This window comes from Eubalaena glacialis, chromosome 14 (assembly GCF_028564815.1).
Source record: "Eubalaena glacialis isolate mEubGla1 chromosome 14, mEubGla1.1.hap2.+ XY, whole genome shotgun sequence".
NCBI lineage: Eukaryota > Metazoa > Chordata > Mammalia > Artiodactyla > Balaenidae > Eubalaena > Eubalaena glacialis.
The window spans coordinates 18,949,698-18,972,761 of record NC_083729.1 but is presented as its reverse complement, the minus strand read 5'-3'; the positions used below and the strand labels follow the sequence as shown (position 1 = coordinate 18,972,761).

Genomic DNA, 23,064 nt, shown 5'->3' with positions numbered 1-23,064 from the left:
ACAACTACTGAAGCCCGGGCGCCTAGAGCCCATGCTCTGCAACCAGAGAAGCCACCGCAATGAGAAGCCTGCACACCGCAACAAAGAGTAGCCCCTGCTGGCCGCAACTAGAGAGAAGCCCGCGCACAGCAACAAAGACCCAAGGCAGCCAAAAATAAAAATAAATAAATAAATTTTAAAAATAAAAAATAAAAAGACCCTGTTGGCATTACAACTAAATTAGCAATGAATGTATATATTAATCTGGTAGATTTGACAATTTTATGTACTGTCTTCTTATCCAATAGCATGATCATTTTTCCACTTGTTCAGATCTTGTTTTCTGTTCTCCAATATAGTTTTATAGTCTTCTATATATAATTCCTATGCCTTTCTTAAAGTTAACTTCCTTAAATAAGTTAAACTTATTCCTAAGCCTTTTACAGCTTGTGCTAATATTGTAAAAGGGATATTTCTCCCATTTTTTTCCCTAAGTGCTTAGCTGGAGAATAAAGCTATTGATTTTGGTGTACATATCTTTCATCCAGACATCCTAACAAATTATCTCATTAATGTTAGTTTTGTTTTGTTTTGTTTTGTTTACTGGCATCCCTTAGGTTTTCTAGGTCTACGCTCACATCAACAGCAAAAAGAGATAGTCCTATCACTTTCCAGTGTTCATATCAGTTACTTCCTTTTGTTTGTGTGTGTATGTATTAGTGCATTTACTAAAACTTCCCAAGTAATGTTAAATAATAATGTTAATAGTGGGCACCCCTATCTACTTCCTGATTTTAACTGCAATGGTTTTAGTGTTTTTCCATTTAGGATAGTACTTGCTGTGGGTTTTTGGTAAACAATACACTATTCCTTTTATTCTTCTTTTGCTTGGAGTTTTTGTAACAAATGGCTTCTGGGTTTAATCAATGCATTTTTAGCTTCTATTGATTGGCTCATATGATGCTGTATCCTTTTTTTTTTTTTTTAAAGATAAGTATCAGGGGTTTCCCTGGTAGCACAGTGGTTAAGATCCACCTGCCAAGGCAGGGGACACAGGTTCGAGCCCTGGTCCAGGAAGATCCCACATGCTGTGGAGCAACTAAGCCCATGTGCCACAACTACTCAGCCCTCGTGCCACAACTACAGAAGCCCATGTGCCTAGAGCCCGTGCTCTGCAACGAGAAGCCACCGCAATGAGAAGCCCGTGCACTGCAATGAAGAGTAGCCCCCGCTCACCGCAACTAGAGAAAGCCCACGCGCAGCAACAAAGAACCAACACAGTCAAAAATAAATAAATAAAATAAACAAAAATTTATTAAAAAAAATAAAGATAAGTTTCCGATTTTTTTTTTTTTTTTGGCTGCGTTGGGTCTTCATTGCTGAGCACGGGTTTTCTCTAGTTGCAGCAAGCGGGGGCTACTCTTCGTTGCGGTGCGTGGGCTTCTCATTGCGTGGCTTCTCTTGTTGCGGAGCACGGGCTGTAGGCATGCGGGTTTCAGTAGTTGTGGTGTGAAGGCTCAGTAGTTGTGGTTCGTGGGCTTAGCTGCTCCACGGCACGTGGGATCTTCCTGGACCAGGGATCGAACCCATGTCCCCTGCAGTGGAAGCGTGGAGTCCTAACCACTGGACCACCAGGGAATTCCCGATGCTTTCTCTTTTAATTTGTTGATGTTAGAGTTGTATTGACAGATTTCCTAATATTGATTTTATGTGTATAGTCATAGTGTATTATTCTTTTGATAAATTGCTAAATTCCATTTGCTAAATTTTTAAAGAAATTTTTGTCTTTATTAATCAACTTTGGTACAAAAATAAGCCACCTCAAAGTTTATAACAACAAATCTTTATTTCTTGCTCAGTTACGGCTATGCTGTGCCCTGCTGGGCCTCCTGGACTTGGCTCCGGACAGTAGGTTGGGTTTAGGTCTGCTCTGTGTGTTTCTCATTCTGGGACAAGTTGAAGGAGAGAATACCTGTGGATGGCAGGAGGGCAAGAAGGCTGATGGAAAATGACCATGTCCTTGTCACTTGTGCCCTATTCCATTGGCCAAAGCAAGTCACAGGGCCAAGTCCAACATCAATGGGGTGAGGTGAAAACACCCCTCCCACTGGGAGGAGTAATTTTGCTAGAAAATCTTCCATTTTCCCTCGAGTTTTAAATTTTTTGCCATAAAGTTATATGCAATTTGAATTAATTCTTCTTTAAATCACTCCTATATCAGTAGTTATATCTCCTTTCTTATTCCTAATCTTTCAGACTTTCTCTCTCTCTTATTCCCTAAGTCCAACTCACAATAGATTTCATCTATGTTATCGGTTTCTATAAAGAATTAGACTCTGGATTTATTCATCTTTTCTACTTTTTTGTTTGTTTTCTATTTTACTAATGTCAGGTCTTATTTTTATTTTTTCCAGTTTATTTTTATTTTGTTACTAATTTCTTAAATGAGTATTGCTAATTTCTTAAATGAGTATCTAGTTCCTTCAATTTTCATGTTCTTTAATACTGAACACATTTAAGGTTATTCTCCTTTTGTTTATTTCTGTATAGTTTGTAATTCTCCCCCTTTTCCTTTTAATTTCCCTGTAGTATCCACTTTGTTGCAAGGGTTATCTTAGAATGTATTTCTTCCAAATAGTTAAGGAATTTCTGGGGTGGTCAAGGTATCCTCTTTTTATCATTTATTTATTTTTTTTTAATAAATTTATTTATTTATTTTTGGCTGTGTTGGGTCTTCGTTGCTGTGCGTGGGCTTTCTCTAGTTGTGGAGAGCGGGGGCTACTCTTCATTGCAGTGTACGGACTTCTCATTGCGGTGGCTTCTCTTGTTGCAGAGCATGGGCTCTAGGTGTGCGGGCTTCAGTAGTTGTGGCACACGGGCTCAGTAGTTGTGGCTCGCGGGCTCTAGAGCGCAGGTTCAGTAGTTGTGGTGCACGGGCTTAGTTGCTCCGTGGCACGTGGGATCTTCCCGGACCAGGGCTCGAACCCGTGTCCCCTGCATTGGCAGGCGGATTCTTAACCACTACGCCACCAGGGAAGCCCTATCATTTATTTCTAATTGTATTGACATGTGGTTGAGAAAATATGGCCTGCAATGTTCTTGCTTTCTAAAATTTGTTAAGGTTTTTCTTTGATGACAAGTACTTGATTAATTTTGTAAATATTCCGTGGACCTAAAATGCACATACTCTATTTGTAAAGATTATTAAATCAAGTTATTCAATTCTCCTGTGTAATTAATTTTTTTCCATTATATCACCCAAATTATGAGAGGATGTACTGAAGTCTTCCACTATGACTACATTTTTATCCATTTATCTTTGAATTTCTAATTTAGCTTTGTTGTTTCATGCATTCAGCCTTATAATTGTTATATCTTTGCCACAGATCTCACTTTTTAAAGTCACCTGGCAATCTCGGACTCATAATAGGATAATCCATGGGTTTAAATTTATTATAAAAATTGCTGAGAGTTCCCTGGTGGCCTAGTGTTTAGGATTCCAGGCTTTCACTGCCGTGGTCCAGGTTCAATCCCTGCTCGGGAAACTGAGATCCCGCAAGCCACGCAGCCAAAAAAGAAAAAAAAATGCTATGCTTGATTTTATTTATTTATTTTTTAAAGTCTTTATTGAATTTGTTACAATATTCCTTCTGTTTTATGTTTTGGTTTTTTGGTTGGGAGGCATGTGGAATCTTAGCTCCCCGACCAGGGATCGAACCCACACCCCCTGCACTGGAAGGCAAAGTCTCAACCACTGGACCACCAGGGAAGTCCCTATTTTTTCATTTTATTTTTAAGCATTTTTTTTTCTCTTTTTCCTTTTATTTCCTTTACCGGCTTTTTTAGGTGGTTATCATTTCCATTTTTCCCCCTTGCTAATTTTGAAGTTCTCTTGTCCATTTCCCAACTTTCATAATCAGATACATTCCTACTGAATATAATCTATTTCCCCTTAAGATTGAATCCCCTCCTCCCTTGTTTGTTTTCCCCACCAAGGCATTCACCAATGAGATAAGGTCTTTAGCATCTTCAACTCCTCATTTTGTGGAGATAGTTTAGTACAGTTAGTGCTTGACTATTATTTAGAATTGCCCTCAAAGTAATTTCTTACATTTTAAAAATTCTTACTTAGCACTTATATTATACATTCCCCATCTATACTTATCCATTCAGATTTTTTTTATCACATCAGTTTAATGCTACATATTTTGCAAAGTTTGTTGTTTACAACTGTTTGCTCTCTGTCTCTTGTTCTAGGACATTTATTATTTGATTAGAGCCTTTACTCAAGTATTGACAGGTGGATCTGGGTGATGTGTTTCTGAATTCTTGCATATTCTCAAATATATTTTTTTGCCCTGAAAAATGCAAAAATTATCTATCTTTGCTGGGTATAGGATTACTGGGTTGCAGCCCTTTTCTTCTAGTCAATAGATGCTTTCTTCTAGCTTCTAGATTACAGATAGAAACTTGATGCCATTTTGATTTTTAAACTTTTGTAGGTAACTTATTCTTTTGACTTGAAAATTTGTAGTAATTTTACAAAATATAGGTATGTGGTTTTTTTTTTCTTATCAACCCATCCTTTAACTCAGTGAACCATTTCAACTTGTAGAATCTGATACAGTTTAGGAATTTTTTATTTTATTACTTGCTTAACTATTGAATCTTCTTCATTCTTCCTCCTCCTTCTAAAATTCCTATTATTCTCATGGCACAGTCTCCTGAATTTATTCTTCAAACCTCTTACCCTTTTATGAATTTCCATCTCTTTAGGCTTTTGCTCTGTTGCCAGAGATATTTCTTGACCTTAATCTTCTAAACCACTAATTCAGCTCTCAACAATGGCAATCTCCTTTAAAGCATCATCTACTGAATTGTTTAACTGGGAAATCTTTTTTTTTTATTTCTATAAATATTTTTGTAGTACTCCTGAATCTTCTCAACTGCTTTTCTTTTTAATTCAAGTTTTTATTTGTTTCTTCCAGTTGCTCTATTTTGCTGGGCATATATTCAATTCATTCCAACAGATCTTGACTGGCAGCTGGCTCCCATTAGATGAGTTATTTTCTGATTGCTGGAACACCCTAAACTACTACGACAGGCCCACAGATGGCGAAAGGGGAAGTGGTCTCTACCTTTGTAGGCTGGGGGTATATAAAATGTCAAGAAGACTCCTTGCTCTTTTGACTCCCTGTCAAAAGACAGGGAGGGCCCAGCCATTAAGCTAGAGACTTGGCATACACTCTTAAGAGATAGTCACCTTCCTATAAATCTCTACAAGTCAAGCTTTTTCCCAGGGTCCATTGTTTTCCATTCCTTGTCCAGAAACTCTGACATTATTCTTCAAATCTGGTTCTTACCTAGACCAAAGAGGTAAGGGTGGGGGAGAAAATGCCCTCTGGAGAATCCTCAGAGAAGATGCATAAGCAGGGCCCTGAAGAACGAGTAGGTTTTCTCTAGAAAGGAGAGAGAGAATATGACTACAAGTGCCAGACTACTGAGTTTGGATCTTATCCTTTAATTACCAGGGAGCCAGCAGCAGAAGTTTCCTGCCCTCCCTGGGACATGGTCCCTCTGAGACACTAGAGCCTACCCACAAAAGTAGCAAGAAATACCCACCACAAAGTTTCCAGAAAAGGCCTCATATGGACCTTCTCCCTGAATACATTGTTCAGCTTCTTCTGTCCCTTTTCTTGCAATGATGGCTTTGACATAGATGGCAAGAGGAGGGACAGCGGCTGACAGGCATTTCTGGAAAACAGGCCTTATAAAAATATGTAATTTGGGTAACCTTCTTGCAAGAGGTGTACTCAGCAGAGGGATGTAAATAAAGAGACAGGAGGTTTTGTAATTGATAGGAGAGACTGTTGCCCCAGGCAGCCTTTCTTTCTACTACAGAGCCCTGGATGAGGACCAGGAGATATGAGTTTGATTCCTGGCTCTGACACTCATCAGTTATGTGCCACTTGAAACCAAATTAATCTTGCTACATCTCAGTTCCTTTTTAGTAAAGTGTTATGAAGATCAAATAAGAGAAGAGGTGGTAAATTATAAAGCACTTCGGGGGGAAAAGAAAAGCTACCTATCTTGTTTTTATACAGGCGCACCTACGTGTGTATTCTTCTAACCCAGTGGTTTTTGACTAGAAGCAGTTTTGCCCCCCAGGGGATATCTGGCAATGCTGATACATTTTTTTTATTGTCACAACTAGATAGGGGTGTTGTTGGTATCTAGTGGGTGGAGACCAGGGATGCTGCTAAACATCCCAAGCTGCACAGGACAGTCTTTCACAACAAAAAAATTTAGTCCAAAATGTCAATTGCGGCAAGGTTGAGAAACCCTGATGTAGCCTATTTATACAGCTTTTAACCAGGCTAAATTGCCTCACTGGGCAGCGTCTTCCAGAGGCCGCTCCCTCATCCCCAGGAAAGACTGGAGAAACCGCAGAAGTGACAAGAATCCAGGGACTGTTTTACCTTCCCTTTGTCCCTAATGCTCCTCTTTTTTCTCGGCAGCACCCTGCTTGCCCACCCTACTCGGGACGCCTGCCCACAAGAAGGGCAGGAAGCCAGACTTAAAGCGCCAATGGGCTAAAAGCCTGGCCTGACTGGGAAATGGACCGATCGCCTGCCAAGAGTTCGCGTCTTGTTACCTAGAAAGGAAAGTTTTCTCAAAGTGAGGGCTGGAACAGCATTTCACGCCAAACCAAGAAAAAGACTAGATTCCAGAGGCTCAAAGTTAAAGAAAATCTGATTTGCCGCCACTAGCTTTGCATTTTAAAGGGCAAGGAGGAGAAGGAAGAAGGGGAGGGTCAGCCCCACCGCTTGCACTACCCAGAGTCTAGCCGTCCATTGTGGTGGTGGCCGAGGCAGCGCCACTGCTCCAGGATTCTGCTCCGAGGACCGCGCCGCGTCACCCGGAGCAGCAGAGGGGCCCACCCGGAGCAAGTAAGTAACTTTCACGGGCTCCAGTAACCCGGGCGGCCGGGGGATTCCAACTCGGAGTGAAACTTGCCTGACGCTCTTCAGTGTCTTCCTGCTCCGCCGCAGCCAACCCGCACGGCCATCCTCTCTGCACCTCGTCCCAGTCTGTGTCCTCCGCGTGGGGTCGGTCCGGAGGCTGCAGGGGCCCCGCGGGAAGGAGCTCAGGGGGCGGGGGCCGGACGGACTGAGGGAGGCCGCTGGCCGGCAGGGGTCGCTGCGCCCCTCAAAGAACCTCGGTCTACCCTGTGTCCTCAGAGAACATGTTAGCTGTGCACTTTGATAAGCCGGGAGGACCAGAAAACCTTTACTTGAAGGAAGTGGCCAAGCCAAGCCCAGGGGAGGGTGAAGTCCTCCTGAAGGTGGCAGCCAGCGCCCTGAACCGGGCGGACTTATTCCAGGTACCCAGGGGTCTGGCAGCGGCTGGGACTGGGCGGGACTCCAGGTTCTTCAATAAACATTCACGAGATGAAGGAAAGACCTAGGGCACTACCATTAATGCTCATCATGATGTGCGTGCTGGGGGTTCTGAAACTAGAACCACTTAGCCTCCGTTGTTTACACAAAATACAGGGGTATGTGCACAGCAGAGTCCACCCTGCATCAAACCATTGTCTGCTCAGGTTTCCAGACGAGGAGACTGGAACTACCATTTGTTGAGGGTGTGTGTGTGCGTGCACGTGTTAGACCTTGCTCTATCTCCTTTACTCCTCAGGGAGCCCTGTTCACCATTTGTATTCGACAGATAAAGAAACTGAGGGTCAGAGAGGTTCAGCAATGAGCCCAAGGCCACACACTAGTTTATTTATTTTTGGCTGCATTGGGTCTTCGTTGCTGCGCTCAGGTTTTCTCTAGTTGCGGCCAGTGGGGGCTACTCTTCGTTGCGGTGCGCGGGCTTCTCATTGCGGTGGCTTCTCTTATTGTGGAGCACAGGCTCTAGGCACACGGGCTTCAGTAGTTGTGGCTCGCGGGCTTTAGAGAGCAGGCTCAGTAGTTGTGGCGCACGGGCTTAGTTGCACTGTGGCCTGTGGGATCTTCTTGGGCCAGGGATCGAACCCGTGTCCCCTGCAATGGCAGGCAGATTCTTAACCACTGCGCCACCAGGGAAGCCCCCCAAGGCCACACACTAGTAACCAGGGGAACTGTGATTCAAATTGAGGTCTTTGTCTTAAGGCTCCAAAGTCTGTATTCCTTCCACTCTGAGGGTCCCAGAGCTGGCAGGGGGCAGTACTCTAAGAATTTTCTTCTGGCTTCTTTTTGAAGCACTAAACTAGGCCAGCTGCATTGTTTGAATTAAGAAATGTACACCAGAATCACAGGGGGCACTTATTCAAAATAAATAGGACCAGGACCCAGGCGTGTGTACTTTGAAAAAGCTCCTCAAATGGTTCAGATGCACACTCCTAGTTCAGTCCCTCTGGTCTCAAGCGTCTGGTTGGAGGCTTCTGAGGATTGTGTTGAGCGAGTACAGAGCCTGGCACTTGATATATGAGAACTATCATTAAGGAGTCCACAGTATGGTTTGCAAGGCAGAAATAGAGACACAGATGTAGAGAACAAACGTATGGACACCAAGGGGGGAAAGCGGGGGGGGGGGCTCAGGGGTGTTGGTGGGATGAATTGGGAGATTGGGGTTGACATATATACACTAATATGTATAAAATAGATAACTAATAAGAATCTGCTGTATAAAAAAATAAATTAATTAAATTAAATTAAAAAGAAAAGGAGTCCACGGTTTTATTCACAGTCTTGCTATTAATTTGCTTTGCCACCTAGGACGAGGCATTTCCCTGCCCAGGTCTCAGTTTCTTCATTTGTAAAACAAGGGGTTTAGATGAGTGAAATAGCTAAGGACTCTACCAGTTAGACATCCACTGATTATGGGAACTACAGTCTCTTATTTGCATGAAACAAATCACCTCTCCTCTCTTTTTTCTTGAATTAAAAAACCTAACTTTACCCTGAACTTTGTCTTGAAAAAAAAAAGGGGCTATGGGAAGAGGGCCAGGGATGGTGACACACAGACTTCTGATCATGTTTACTACTTAGTGCACCCTTTCTCTGCAGAGACAAGGCCAGTATGCCCCACCCCCAGGAGCCAGCAACATTTTGGGACTCGAGGCATCTGGACACGTGGCAGAGCAGGGGCCTGGCTGCCAGGGACACTGGAAGATTGGGGACCCAGCCATGGTTCTGCTGCCTAGCGGGGGCCAGGCTCAGTATGTCACTGTCCCTGAAGGGCTCCTCATGCCCATCCCGGCAGGACTGACCATGCCCCAGGCTGCAGCCATCCCAGAGGCCTGGCTCACCGCCTTCCAACTGTTACATCTCTTGGGTAAGGACCACCCCACCCTACCTCATGCTCACTCCATAAAGCATGGTTCAATTTCTTCACGACTCAGCCACCTCAAAACCCAACAGTCCTGCAGGGCAGCTTTGATCTGGCCACTGAGCCACACCCAACCCCAGCACCTCAGCCTACTGTACCATCAGTAGTATCAGGTCCTCATACTGTGCAGCAATATTGAGGCTGAAAATCATGGTTAGCACATAGAAAACCTGGAAAGCGCTGGATGAAAGGCCTGTGCACATCTTCACACTGTAAGCCCAGCAGTAGTCCCAGCTTCTCAGTCATGCTAAGCTTCTCTCTGGGAGCCCTAGCACAGCAGAAGGAGCCATTCAATCAACTCTTTAATTCCTCCCCAATCCCATTGAGGCCAGCAAAGAGCTTACATGAGGGTCCCTGGCTTTGGGGAACTCAGTGTAACTGGCAAGACAACCACAGTGTTTGGAAGGGTGGCCCTGTCTCTAACTACAATAGAAGCTCAAGATGGGAAAAGTTGGTGTGGGCAAAGGTGGTCAGAGAAGGCTTTCTGGAACAGAAGGCCTTGAAGGGTGGTACAGCTGTGATGGACAGATGGCATACCAAGGTGGCCTAAGAGGGTCAAGGTGAGATCAGCTGCTTCACTCAGAAGTGAAGGATGACAATTGTAATTTATGAAAGATGAGACTGGGACTAGATTGTGGTGGCCTTAAATGGCAGGCTATCTGGACTTGACACGAAAGCCAATCAAGAGCCACTTGACATTTTGAGGAGAAAGTGACATAATGAAAGTTCCATTTCAGGAGGAGCCTGGTGGCTGTGTGTGGTGCCTGGATTTGTGAGACCAGCTGGAGGCCAGTTTCAGACTGAAGAGGGGCTGGCTTCAGGTAGTGACAGCAGGAATGGTGGTTATTCTTACTCATTCAGGTATAGGTCAGAGATATGTTTTGGTATTACTTCATAGGTAAAACAGAGATTATGGATGTGGCTGCTAATAACTGCTTCCAAAAGTTGTTTCCCACTCTGACCAGAGGCAGTAAGACAAAAAGTCAATATGTTCTCTCCAAACAGCCAGAGATTTGACATTTGGTGGTCCCAGGGCCAGGTGATCATGGTAGAATAAGCCTATGTGGAGAATGCGCAGCAGGTGCAAAGTAAAGAAAATGGTTCCTGTACTTTCTGTCGCAGGAAATGTTCAGGCTGGAGACTCTGTGCTAATCCATGCAGGAGCAAGTGGTGTGGGCACAGCTGCCATCCAACTTACCCGGATGGCTGGAGCTATTCCTCTGGTCACAGCTGGCTCCCAGCACAAGCTTCAAATGGCAGAAAAGCTCGGAGCAGCTGCTGGATTCAATTACAAAGAAGAGGATTTTTCTGAAGCAACACTGAAATTCAGCAAAGGTAAATAAAGCTTCTGCAATTCAGCGGGAGTTTCAGAGATGATTAAATAAAATCCTCACCAGCCTCAGAGTTGCCTCTGGATCTGTCTTCCCTCTGCTAAAAGCACAACAACTGCCCAGGCCAAATTCTAGTACTCTGGTGTTTGACCACTGGAGACAGGCAGGCAGTATTTAGGACTAAGATGATTTTCCTGTGCATTCTTGTAAGTGATATGATTCATACACTTTTTAGAAAGTGGATAATCACACAGAGTTGGCCTGGAATTATTCAGGACCTCTTTTTCCCAACCAGCCACTCTGCAGTGAATTAACAGGAGGCACGGAACAGAAACCAGTTTGGAGCTGGTCAGAGTAGGCTTGGGTAGGTAGCTCCCTAAATGGGTGAGTAGATGTGTATGCCTCTATATTCTGAAACTGAATCTGCATATATTTGGCTCATCCCCCTCCATTTTTCCACATGAGTCAAAAAGGAGAGATGAAAACAAAGCTAGCAAAGGCATGATTCAGGCAACCCAGCTCAGACACTTGATAACTTAGATATGGACTAGCCTGTCCTGTAGCCTGGGGTGGATCTCCCCTGTTCCCCTGGGTGTCAGTGGGTTCTCTACTTACGTGGAGGTCAGGGGAAATACCAGATCATGGTGCTGCCCCATTTCCCTCCTGCTGTGGCAGGGATCATAAAATATGAACTATATCACACATGTATAATAGAGTTCAGCCAACTAAACTCCATTTACAACCATGTTCCTATAAGCAATGTTTTGAGTTCCAACCTATAGATTTACTGCTTGCACTTGTATTTATTTATACCCATATTTCCACAAATATACCATGTAATCTTATTTTACACCAAGCTTTCTGTGTCTGACTAGCATCACATATCTGTGTTTCATGTGAAAGGCGCTGGAGTCAACCTTATTCTAGACTGCATAGGCGGCTCCTACTGGGAGAAAAATGTCAACTGCCTGGCTCTTGATGGTCGCTGGGTTCTCTATGGTCTGATGGGAGGTGCTGACATCAGTGGGCCTCTGTTTTCAAAGCTACTTTTTAAAAGAGGAAGTCTGATCACCAGTCTGCTAAGATCTAGGGACAAAAAGGTGAGTGATGGGTGAAAAGAAAACGTGATTTAACTATGATCCATAAAAGTGTGATTCATTCACATAATCCTGAGAAAGTAAGATCATATATTAAGTTAGAGAGCCTATGTATTAATAGAAACCTGCCCCTCTGTGGATAAATAGGTAACCTAATTTCACAGAACTAATTAAAATTGGTTGATAAAGGCCTCAACATCTTGGAAAGAGGGTAATGTATTATGTAAACTTTATAACAATGAACAAAGCATTGACCATATTAGGAAATACTACTAATAGTTCCAAGACTTTGTTTTCAAAGGCAGAACTGTTCTCAGTGTGCTAAGAAAGCCTCTTAGGTAAGTAAGGTTAGTAAGCTTCTACCTTTAACAGATTATACATTCATGAAATCTTTTCTGTGTGGCATTCCAGCAGGTGCCAGCTTTGGGAGTTTCGTAACAGGGTTTCACACCTGCTGGGGGATAGCAGAGGTTAAGCATCCGTTTTGAATTGAGCCTATATTAAGTCCTGTCTGTGGCTGCCTCCTGCTTGGAAGTCTTTATTTAAAAACAGCCCTTCAGCTTTCAGTGACACTGATATTTTCTCCAAGCTTTGGTCTTTATCTGGGACAGAACAGAGCTTGCAAATCTAGGGGCATGCACATACATGCTGGTAGTGAAGGGATTACATACCCTGTGTGACTTTTCAGATGTGTACAAGTTTCAGAGAAAGCAGAAAGACTAAGCAGGGTGGGGAGTGGCAAGGTAAGGCCTCTGTCCAGGCTGATGGTCTCCTTTTCCTTATCTTAGTACAAGCAGATGCTGGTGAAGGCTTTCACAGAGCAAATTCTGCCCCACTTCTCCACGGGGAACCCTCAACGTTTACTGCCGGTTCTGGACAGAGTCTACCCCATAACTGAAATCCAAGAAGCCCATGCGTACATGGAGACTAACAAGAATGTGGGCAAAATCGTCCTGGAGCTGCCCCACTGAAGGAGGAGGGGCAGTACAGGACAAGGCTACTTCAGGTCTTCCAAGAGCAAACTTGGAGAAAATTCACAGTACTCAGGCGACCGGGTGCTACACCAGGCTCGCCTGTAATCCCCTATTCCTCTCCCAGCCTCAAATGATCAGTGTAAAGCCGGTCTAAGGAAATAAAGAGTGTACTTGAAGAGTGGCGCGTGGACTGGGGCGGTCAGGGTGGGGGTGAGGTGGGAGTCGGGACGGGCATCGCCGAGAGGATTACAGAAGAAGCCCGGTCAGCTGATGCTGAACTTCGGGGGCTACGCCAGCGCCAGGGATTCTGGGTACGGAGTACAGCGTCGGCCACGACCCAATCAGCCAGAACCCTGCAGGCTCGGCTTCTTGCACTGTCAGGGGCCCAGGCACACCCACGCGTCCCCCGCACAGCAGCGCTCGCCCCGCAGGCCCGGACCCCACTCTAGTCCCCGCCCTCTCCGGCAACTCACCCAGGCGCAGACCCATCTCTCACAGCTCTCCTCAGGCCCCACCCCCTTCTGACAGCTTCCGCTGCTCTGGGCCGCCCCGACCGGAACACCGCCCCTTCTTAAGCCCAGGCCCCGCCTTTCAACCTTCCGGCCTCTTAAGTCTCTCAGCCCCGTTTTGCCCCGGAGTCTTTTCCTAAGGGGAGACTACGTCAGCACGTTTCGGCGTGGGACGGTGGTATTCCGGTGTGTTAGAACAGCTTCCGGCGGGATCTGGACGTTGTTGTCCTGCGTCTGACGCCTTGTTGCACTCGAAGCTGAGCGAGCTCCGGAGGAGTGCGGAGGAATTGAAGTGTTTGCTGCGGTAACCTCATCAGCCTGCCAAGATGGCGATGCAAGCGGCCAAGAGAGCGAACGTGAGTGTCTGGGACTTCTGCCGAGGAGGGGGAGCACTTCGCTGCTGGGCTTTCTCAGCGGCGTAATCAGAGCATTCTTGGCCCTCCTCCGTCCCCTAGGCGGGGAAGCCCAGAAGTTACTGACTTGTCAGGGGGGATTCCATCCTGGACCGGTCCTTAGGGATGTGCTCCTTGAGCCACACTTCCGCCCCCACCCCTTTTGAGAGTTCCTTTAAGTCTGTTATCCTAGTGTCAGTGATAGTGTTAACAGCCTGTGTTGCTTCACCTGCACCTAGGACCCGGCGTCAGGATCTTCTCCTCGGCCTAAAAGTCGGTAGCACAGATGAGTCCCCAATAAATAACTTATGCTTAACAGGCAGCTGGAACCTGGAAGTCTCCTCAGATCGTGGAGCTTTTTGGATCCTTCATTAATGTTTTCAGTGATAATTTTGAGCACCTAGTATGTACCAGACTTGAGAGATAGGATACAATAAATCAGTCATATTTATTGAACACTTACTATGTGCCAGACACTAGTCTAGGTATCGGAGATACCTAGAATAAAACAGAAAGGCCTGCTACTTACATTGTAATATTAGGGAGTCGGGGTGTTATGGAAACCTAAGAAAAATTGTCTTAGGAGAAAGAGAGTAGTCAGCTCTTAAGATGCTGAGAGGTACAGTAAGGTGAAGACAGTTAAATATAGTGAGATGAAGATTTTTGGTAACTTTGATGATAATCATTTCAGTGGATGAAATGTGGGATGCGGTGGGATGAAAAGAAGGTAGAAGTTGAGAAAATGGAGACAGCTCTTTCCACAAATTTTCTTGTAAATAGGGAGAAGAGAAATTGGATGATAGTTAACTATTTTTAGGATGTGTGATATAAGGTGTATTTGTATGCCAATGAGAATGATCCCGTAGAGCAGGAGAAACTGATGATGTAGGAGAAAGGTGGGTTAAGTTCAGGAGTAGTTTGGGGTAGGTGACGGGTTGGCATAGCAATGAGAGGGAAAGTGGCTGGATATGGATGAATGTATATTGAATATAAAGTACTTACCATTTGGTCATATCTATTTTCTCCAATAAGCAAGAGCCAAGGTTATCACCTGGGATGAGCAGGGAAGAGAGGATACAGCTCAACTCGGGTGTTAGAGGGAGTGGTGATGGTAAGGTTTGAGGAAAGAAGGGAAAATGTGATATAGTCTCTTGCAGAGTGAGAAAGCAGATTTACTAGAGAAGTATATTGTGATTGTCTGACAGTGTTTATCATCTATTTGAACTTAAGCTTAAATCTTAAAGTCTAAAACCTTATTGTACTTATTTGTTTACCATTTGTCACCACCACTAGTTTGAGGGCAGGGAATAAGTATCTTATTCTTCCATTTACACAACACTTAGGTTAATGCCTGAAGTAGTTGCCAGTTTAATAGTTATTGAGCAAATTAATGTCTAGTATGTAATTAAGTATGTTAATAAGAAGCACAGGAGTGAAATCTGGACCGGAGATACATATTTGAGAGTCATCGACTCAGTGTGGAAAACGTGCGTGGTTAAGAGAATGTAGAGTTAAGGGGAGTATACAGAGAGTCAAGAAAAGAAGTCTAAAGGTGAAACTCTGTGGAAGAGCCTGTTTTAATGACAAAGAAGACTGAGAATGACTAGCCAGATAGTTAGGAGGAGTACAAGAAAATAGAGTGTCAACAGTCAAAAACGTAATAGTCAACAGTGTCAGAAGCCTCAGAGAAATTAAGTTGATGAGAATTGAATATTATACTCCAAAAAAAATTTTTTTAATGCAAAAAAAAAAAAAACACTGCAAGTGAAAGGTCTTAGCACATAAAAGCATTTTTCATCAGCGTGCTCGAGTAGGAGCTAGATTGTGGTAGGTTGATGAGTGTTATGAAGTAAAGTATATGAAGCAGTGAGTATAACCTGCCTCTTTTCAGATGCTTGACTGAGAGAAAAAAAGAAGGAGCAAGATAGGATAGCAAATAGGGCTGATAAATTCAGGAAAGGCAGAAAACTTGTCTTTTTTCCTTCACTCTGTAATCCTAATACCTTGCCTGGTGTATATATAACAAAGGCACTCATTAAATATTTGAGTGAATGAAGAGGGATCCAAATAAGTGTTTTGTTTTGTGTAACAGTTGGGAGTACATAAGCAGCTGCTCACATGAGTAATTAAAGAAGCCAATGGTGAGGGAAAGCCTGTAAATTCAAAAGAAAGAGATCATTGATAGAACAAGTTCCTGAGACGACCAGAGAATGGTCATCAGTGGGAGTTTTATTATCCAGCAAACAGGAACAATTCCCTTGTTCTTTCCCACACATGTCTGTGGCATTGAGGACTTTTAAATGAGGTTGGAGATCTTTGTTTACCTGTAGTGACTGAAAACCTGGGTTTTGTAGTAGCCCCTTATTAGTTCCTACTAATAGTCCTCCCTAAAACCAATGCCCAGTAGCTTTTCCAAAGAGCATGCCATTTTCAGTAATATCAGATTATAATTCTTATTCTTGGCTTATAAAAATTATGCATCATCTTTATTAGAATTTATTATGAGAATTTTTTTAAAAATGATAGCACTCCTGCCTCTGATTATAATAACAACACATTATTTTTCATTTTAGATTCGACTTCCACCTGAAGTAAATCGAATTTTGTATATAAGAAATTTGCCCTACAAAATTACGGCTGAAGAAATGTATGATATATTTGGGAAATATGGACCTATTCGTCAAATCAGAGTGTGAGTCTTACTGAGACTTTTGAAATGTCGTTTAAAAGAAAATGAAAAAAAAAAAAATGATTGCATAATTTATAATCTCAGAATTATAGCTGACAGAGGGCCTAACCAAGAGCCTAGAGACCAAGGCAAAAGTACCTACAGAGACCCTCATGATCCAGCTCAGTGAGAGCCAAGAATGGTAGTTGTGAAATTATAGAGAGCATGAAGTAGTAATGAGTGGTTTGAGGGGAATGGATGGGAAGAGAAAGAACCAACATTTATTACATACCTACTATTTGTTAAGAAGTACTCTACTGTGGTTTTTATATGCATTAACTCTAACTCTCTCAACACTCTTCACCATCTCCTTTACTGATTCCAGAATTTCTGAATAAGCTGTGCAAAGGGATATAAAAGTAACTGAGAAAAATGCTTTTTTTTTCAACTATAGCTTTCTATTGAAGATTTAAAAGTATAGGGCAAAATAATTATAACATAAATCCGTGTTTTAATTTAATCTAAAGATTGGGGTTCATACCTTCAAATGATGTTTAACATCTGCTATATGCCAGTTGTCATAATAGGTGCTTTTGTTTGCATCACCAACACTACAGCCTTGTGTGGAGGTGAGTGTGTCTATTTCACAGGTGAGACTACTAAGGCTTAGAGAGTAAAGTACCTTTCTAGCTTCACACAGCTATTTAGTGATAAAATCTTCTGATTCTAAATTGAATCTCTACACAGTACCACAGCTACTGTCATTTTAACTAGTATACATAAGCCAATTACCTGAGTCCATCTAAGAGGATTTCTAAGCTTTTTATTTTTAATTGGAATATCCCTTTCTTAATACATTTTCTTTTATGACTTGAGAGTTCCTCCGTGGCTTTTAGAACTCTGAGATCTTGAGGACTCCCCTTTACAATGATCACTGTCCCTCCAAAAAGTAAACCAAGAGCTAGAAATATATCATCATTGGTACTCAAACAGGGATGAAAATGAAGTGTTACAGAGCAGCTGTCCTTTTTAGGAACCCTTTTTGCATATTTGATAAAAGCTTTTGACCCTTTCTACAGAATACACACAACATTTTGCAAGTGATTTCAGTGGGTACATGGACTCTAGGTTGAGAACTCCTGTTCTAGACATACAAGAATAGTGTACAGAAGAATCCCTGACTTGGGGCTCACGAGACAAGATTCTACTGCAGGCCCTTTTACTAGCCATGTGACCCTAGACAAGTTGCCCAGCTTTTTCCTCACATGTAGGATAATTGGTCACCTTACCTGGCATGTAGCAGACTCTTGGTGCTTTGAACTTTTAAAGCCCTTTCATACTTGTTACATCTTTTGATTATTAAAGCCATGAGTAAGGTAGGACAGGTGATGGAGCCTGATGTCACTATTTGACACATGAAGCAGCTGAAGCTCAGAGAGGTTAAGTTACACGATTAGGTTTTCTTATTTTCACTTTAAGCTTTTACCACCAATCAAGAAAATAATGTTGACTCAGTGCTTAACATATAGTAGGTAGCAAGTACATGTTTTTAATTAAAATTACAATGTGGAGATCAAGATATTAGGTTGATAATTAGGGGCTGGGGCGCTTGAGATGGAGAGTCTTTTTTTTTTTTTTTTACACCTTCATTGCAGTATAAATGCTTTACAATGTTGTGTTAGTTTCTGCTGTACAATAAAGTGAATCAGCTATATGTATACATGTATCCCCATATCCCCTCCCTCTTGAGCCTCCCTTCCACCCTCCCTATCCCATCCCTCTAGGTCGCCACAGAGCACCCAGCTGATCTCCCTGCACTATGCAGCAGCTTCCCACTAGCCATCCATTTTACATTTGGTAGTGTATATATGTCAATGCTACTCTCTCACTTCATCCCAGTTCTCCCCCCCACCCCGTCCCCGTGCCCTCAAGTCTGTTCTCTATGTCTGCATCTTTATTCCTGCCCTGCCACTAGGTTCATCAGTACCGCTTTTTTAAATTGAGATGGAGAGTCTTTAAAATGGAATTAGCGCCTCTCCCTATTCTACTTCCTAAGAAGATGTAAGAGGAAGGAAGAGAGATGCTTTTGTTTTGTTTTGTTTTGTTAGCTTCCTGGAGAAAAGATGTGTGAGAGAACTGATAGGAGAAAGTAGATCTCCACCCTTCAAATGCTTATTAGCACTTGCTGAATGCATAGCACTGTGGGAGTAAAATAAAATATAAGGTCATGTTTGCCCTTAAGGAACTTAAATTGTTGTTGAGTTTTTTATGGTTTTATTCTGAAGGAAAAATTAGGTAGACTTTTTGGGAAGATCTTTGGGACAGTGTTTTTTTCCTTTGGGTAGTCCCAATTTTCATACCTAAAGCATTCTAGAAAATGGTTAAAAGTCAAAAGTCCAAAAGTTGTTAGATTATTTGCAGAGAGTAAAGAATATTATAACATTTTTCATCAGGCCCATGTAACCTGACAAAGTGAGAGTGTTTGATGACACTGGCACCCTCCAGCCACCCCGGCGCCCTATACCTATCCCATCCCCTTTTACAGGAAGCACAAGCTCTGACCAGGGCCCAAGACTGTAGTCTCGTCCTAGATCAAATCTAGGCAGGTGCCTCCCCTTCCCGTGGGGCCCACTGCCTTTCCTTGACCCTCTGCAGGGACTGTGGCAGTTAATAAACCTTATTCTGCAGTTGCATTGGGTGGATAGAACACAGATGGAGGAAAGGGGATCCGTCTTTAGCTTACCGGAGCATAAGCTGAATGGGACCTCTGCCAGCTGTCCCCACTCACAAGCACATGGCCATCTGCCACCTGCAGTTTGTTGCTCCTCACACTTCCCTAGCTCCCCCCCTAACGGAAGCTGGTGAGGTGAGGAGAGGAGGTGGCAAGGAACACCTACACAAGAAGCAGCCCCATATCCATGAGTGAGATCCAGCTTCCGCTTTCCACTTCCAGCCACCTTCCAGCATTCTGCTCTGGCTCACAGGTAACCCCACCAACAAGCACACTTCAAACCCAATCCCTCCAGAAACCCAGCCCTTTTCTCCAGCTACACAGGGCTGTGTAATGCATAAAAGTGCAGATATTATTAAAAATGAATGTGTGAAAGTTGGGAGTTGACTCTTGTTTTAAAAGGGCAATGAATCTTGGGGGAATTCCCTGGTGGTCCAGTGATTAGGACTCCGAGCTTCCACTGCAGGGGGCACAGGTTCAGTTCCTGGTTGGGGAACTAAGATCCCGCATGCCACGTGGTGCAGCCAAATAAATAAGTAAATACATAAGCAAGCAAGCAATGAATCTTCTAAGAAAAGTGGAAGAAACTACATTGGCTCTTTACATTGGAGGACATCCTTTCCTGGCCATAAAGGATGGTGGTTGCTGTTTTCCTGTGTATCTTTTTTTTTTTTTTTTTCCTGTGTATCATTTATAATTTTGCTATCCTCCTGGTAGGGGCTTCCTTCCAACCCCACCTCCTTCTACAGACACGAAATGGTTTTATTTTTATGGATTTGGTAAACTTTAGTAAAATATTACCCAGAAACTTTTGTTCCCTACATTGATGGAGATTGTTTTGTGTTTTTTTTTGTTTTTGGGGGGGGGTTTTTGGCCACGCTGTGTGGTATGTGTCTTAGTTCCCTGACTAGGGATCGAACCCATGCCCTCTGCAGTGGAAGCTTGGAGTCTTAACCACTGGACCGCCAGGGAGATCCCAAGGTCGTCTTATTTTTAAGGACTGGAATTAAAATTAGAGTGAGGGAGAAAATCAAAATCTTTAGAAACAAGGGACTAGTGTGGTAAATAACTAAAGTATTGGTTCTGTTGCATAAATGCATAGTAAGAAAAACACCATTCTAGACATTGCTGACTAATCACAGCTATCACTCCTAAGGTAGCATACTTTCCAGTGTAAAACTGAAAATTGATTCTTAGTATGAGAAGTAGGAAAGACTAGAGCAGTGAACATGAAAAGTGTGAAAGTTTCAAGCTAGTTCTTTGCTGCTATTGCTTTAGTAGCCATATTAGTATTCTTGATATAACAGTAAGTTTAACCTGAGTTATTTTACTTAAAATAAAAACAAAAATTACATATTTTGAGAAATTATAGGCTTATCCAGCATACCTGTCCATAGTATCTGTTTCTTCTAGTGGTTTTCAGGTAAATGTGTATTTTAATTAAGTCCAATTCAACTTGGTAGGGGGAACACACCTGAAACTAGAGGAACAGCTTATGTGGTCTATGAAGACATCTTTGATGCCAAGAACGCGTGTGATCACCTGTCAGGATTCAATGTTTGCAACAGATACCTCGTGGTTTTGTACTATAATGCCAACAGGGTAAGTATGGCCACGGTTCTCATCACGTGGGGAACCCATGTAAGAGTTAGTAGAGAGCTGTACCACCACTACGGGAGATGTGTACCCTGAGTTTTTTTCTAGCTACTGCTATTGGTGAAATTCATTTGACTGTAGATTGGTAACTGTTAACTTTGGTGCTTACCACATTTTCAGGCATTTCAGAAGATGGACACAAAGAAGAAGGAAGAACAGTTGAAGCTTCTCAAGGAGAAATATGGCATCAACACAGATCCACCAAAGTAAACGTTTTCTGCATTTTCATTTTGGACTGTTTAAAACCCATGAATGACGACCACTACCCTTTTTTTTTTTTAATTAATAGTGAATGTTGTGATTTCTTATTTGAGATTCAAAAAGACCTGCTTGAAACTTTGATATATTTTAGAATATATTATGTTAATAAACTTGTAGCTTTTTGTAAAACATGTCAGTGTTTTATCTTAAAATTTCTCCTCCTGTATTATACCAGAAAAAATAATAATAAAACAGCAGTTGAACCATATCAAGAATTGTTCAGTGGTAGGTGGTCCTAGAGACTGAGTTTCTTGAGGATGGGGACCTTTTGATATTCTTAATGCCTCCAGTGACCGGTACAGTGCTTAGCCATCAAAGGAACTTGTTAAGAGTATTGTTATTTATTGAATGTCTATTAATAATGAAATCTCCATAACAACTTAGTGAAGGTGTAGGTATCTCCACTTTGCAGATCCAAAGCTTATCATGTTGAGTGAATGAATAAAATGCTTACATAAAAAGCTGCTTTTTACTTTTTTTTTTTTTTAAATACTTTTTTGGCCGCACCTCATGTGGGATCTTAGTTCCCCGACCAGAGATGGAACCCGAGCCTCTTGCGTTGGAAGCACCGAGTCTTAACCAGTGGACTGCCGGGGAAGTCCAAAAGCTGCTTTTTTACATCAACTAGTTATTAGCCACATGAGTACACTTGAATACTTGCTTTACAGTTAACGACATACCTTTGTCAATATGGGTGCCCTTGTCCTTACAGGTTTATTCTAGAAATGGTCGTTCAGATGACAGCACATGGTTAGAAATGTGAGAGCAAGCTGCTTGGGTGGTGGTATTTGTTGTTACAAGTCTAAGATATATTTATGTACTTTTCCCTTTAGTTAGCAAGTGTCTGTGTATATTTTGGACCTTAGCTCACAGTATATCTTTGCCATAAATAAAATACTTAATGTTTATTCTTATAATCACAGACTCCCATGGCGTGGAAATAGTATGGTTATTACCACATTCATCATAGCTCAGCAGCTTGGAGGAGATAGCTATAATTTTCTTTTTATAGTTTAGGCATGGGCCAAATGGAAAAACATGGACTAATTGTTTTGTATATAACTATAACCCAAAATCAATTTGAAGGGTACAAGCACTGAATCATTTAAATGGACAAAAGCCTATTCTACTTTTAAATGCATTTAGCTTTCAAATCTAACATTACTGTAAGAAAATGGGCTATTTTATACTTTTTGTACTGTCTTCTCAAAGCCTACTATTGAAAATGAAGAAATAATTGTCCTATTTATTAATTATGTCTGAGTGCTTTTTGAAAGCACTGTTAAAGAGTAGAAAGAGTCATTTCTATAAGGGCAGGCAGATGACAAAGGAGCCACAGCTGTAATTTTCTTGTGAATGTTTTTATGAGTTTCTTACTAATTTTTGTAATGCACAGTGTGCTTTTAGGTATTTACAAATGTAAAAAGAATTTTCTAAAAGACTTTTGTAAGGGGACGACAAATTAGACTTATAGTGTGATTTGTCTAAATGGCAGACTGACTTGCCCCTAGTATAAGTTGTTTTAAATTAATAAAAGGGGAAATTCCTTCTACTGACAGTTACGGCTGGTCTATCATTTTGATTAATATATCTGTTAGTTGAATTTCATGACCTGAAGTAAGAGTTTAAAAAAATGCCCTCTAATTGTTTGGAAATTTTTTAGCCTGTTCCAGTTATGTTACAAGAACTTTAATTCAGTGGACAAATACTGAGCCTCTGCTTTGTGCCACGTCTGTGTGTAGTAAAATGCTGAGGACATAGTTACAATCAGTCCTCTGCACCAGGCATTGAAGGCGCAATTTTAAGAGTGTCAGTAAAGCAGGGCCTGTGAAGCCTAGCATCATATCCTCTCCAGGTGCTAGCCAGTAGGTGTTCGCTTTTCCCCCCACCTCTTCTTAGTGTCTCCTATTACCACGTTGGCTGTAAATACTCTAGACTGAGATCTTTTATGTGACTCCATAATGGGCACCTGAAATGGTCCTTGGTGCTATTTTTAGTTATCCTATTGGTATCACAGCAGGAAACGTGACTGTCTTTTATACAGGCTGAGTTCTGAGAAATATAGACATTTGTATCATTGAGGAAAGCTAG

General features: G+C 42.4%; 2 protein-coding genes and 1 long non-coding RNA gene across 3 annotated transcripts; 2 read left to right on the top strand and 1 right to left on the bottom strand.

Moving 5' to 3' along the window:
- Positions 1–6,892: 6,892 nt before the first annotated feature.
- TP53I3 (tumor protein p53 inducible protein 3) lies at positions 6,893–12,916 on the top strand. The gene is made up of 6 exons (XM_061168750.1): positions 6,893–6,929; positions 7,221–7,363; positions 9,033–9,300; positions 10,477–10,689; positions 11,589–11,785; positions 12,571–12,916. The coding sequence occupies exons 2-6, from the start codon at positions 7,226–7,228 to the stop codon at positions 12,751–12,753; spliced, it is 999 nt and encodes a 332-aa protein (XP_061024733.1). The 5' UTR covers positions 6,893–6,929; positions 7,221–7,225; the 3' UTR covers positions 12,754–12,916.
- LOC133074781 (uncharacterized) lies at positions 7,733–10,631 on the bottom strand. The gene is made up of 2 exons (XR_009697234.1): positions 10,553–10,631; positions 7,733–8,027 (listed from the first exon to the last, which is right to left on the bottom strand). It is a non-coding gene; the product is annotated as an uncharacterized LOC133074781 (long non-coding RNA).
- A 474-nt stretch (positions 12,917–13,390) lies between the features above and the next one.
- Positions 13,391–21,394, top strand: SF3B6 (splicing factor 3b subunit 6). Its single transcript, XM_061211116.1, has 4 exons — positions 13,391–13,621; positions 16,231–16,349; positions 20,520–20,658; positions 20,833–21,394. Exons 1-4 carry the CDS (start codon positions 13,592–13,594, stop codon positions 20,920–20,922), a joined length of 378 nt encoding a protein of 125 aa, XP_061067099.1. The 5' UTR covers positions 13,391–13,591; the 3' UTR covers positions 20,923–21,394.
- The last annotated feature ends 1,670 nt before the right edge of the window (positions 21,395–23,064 follow it).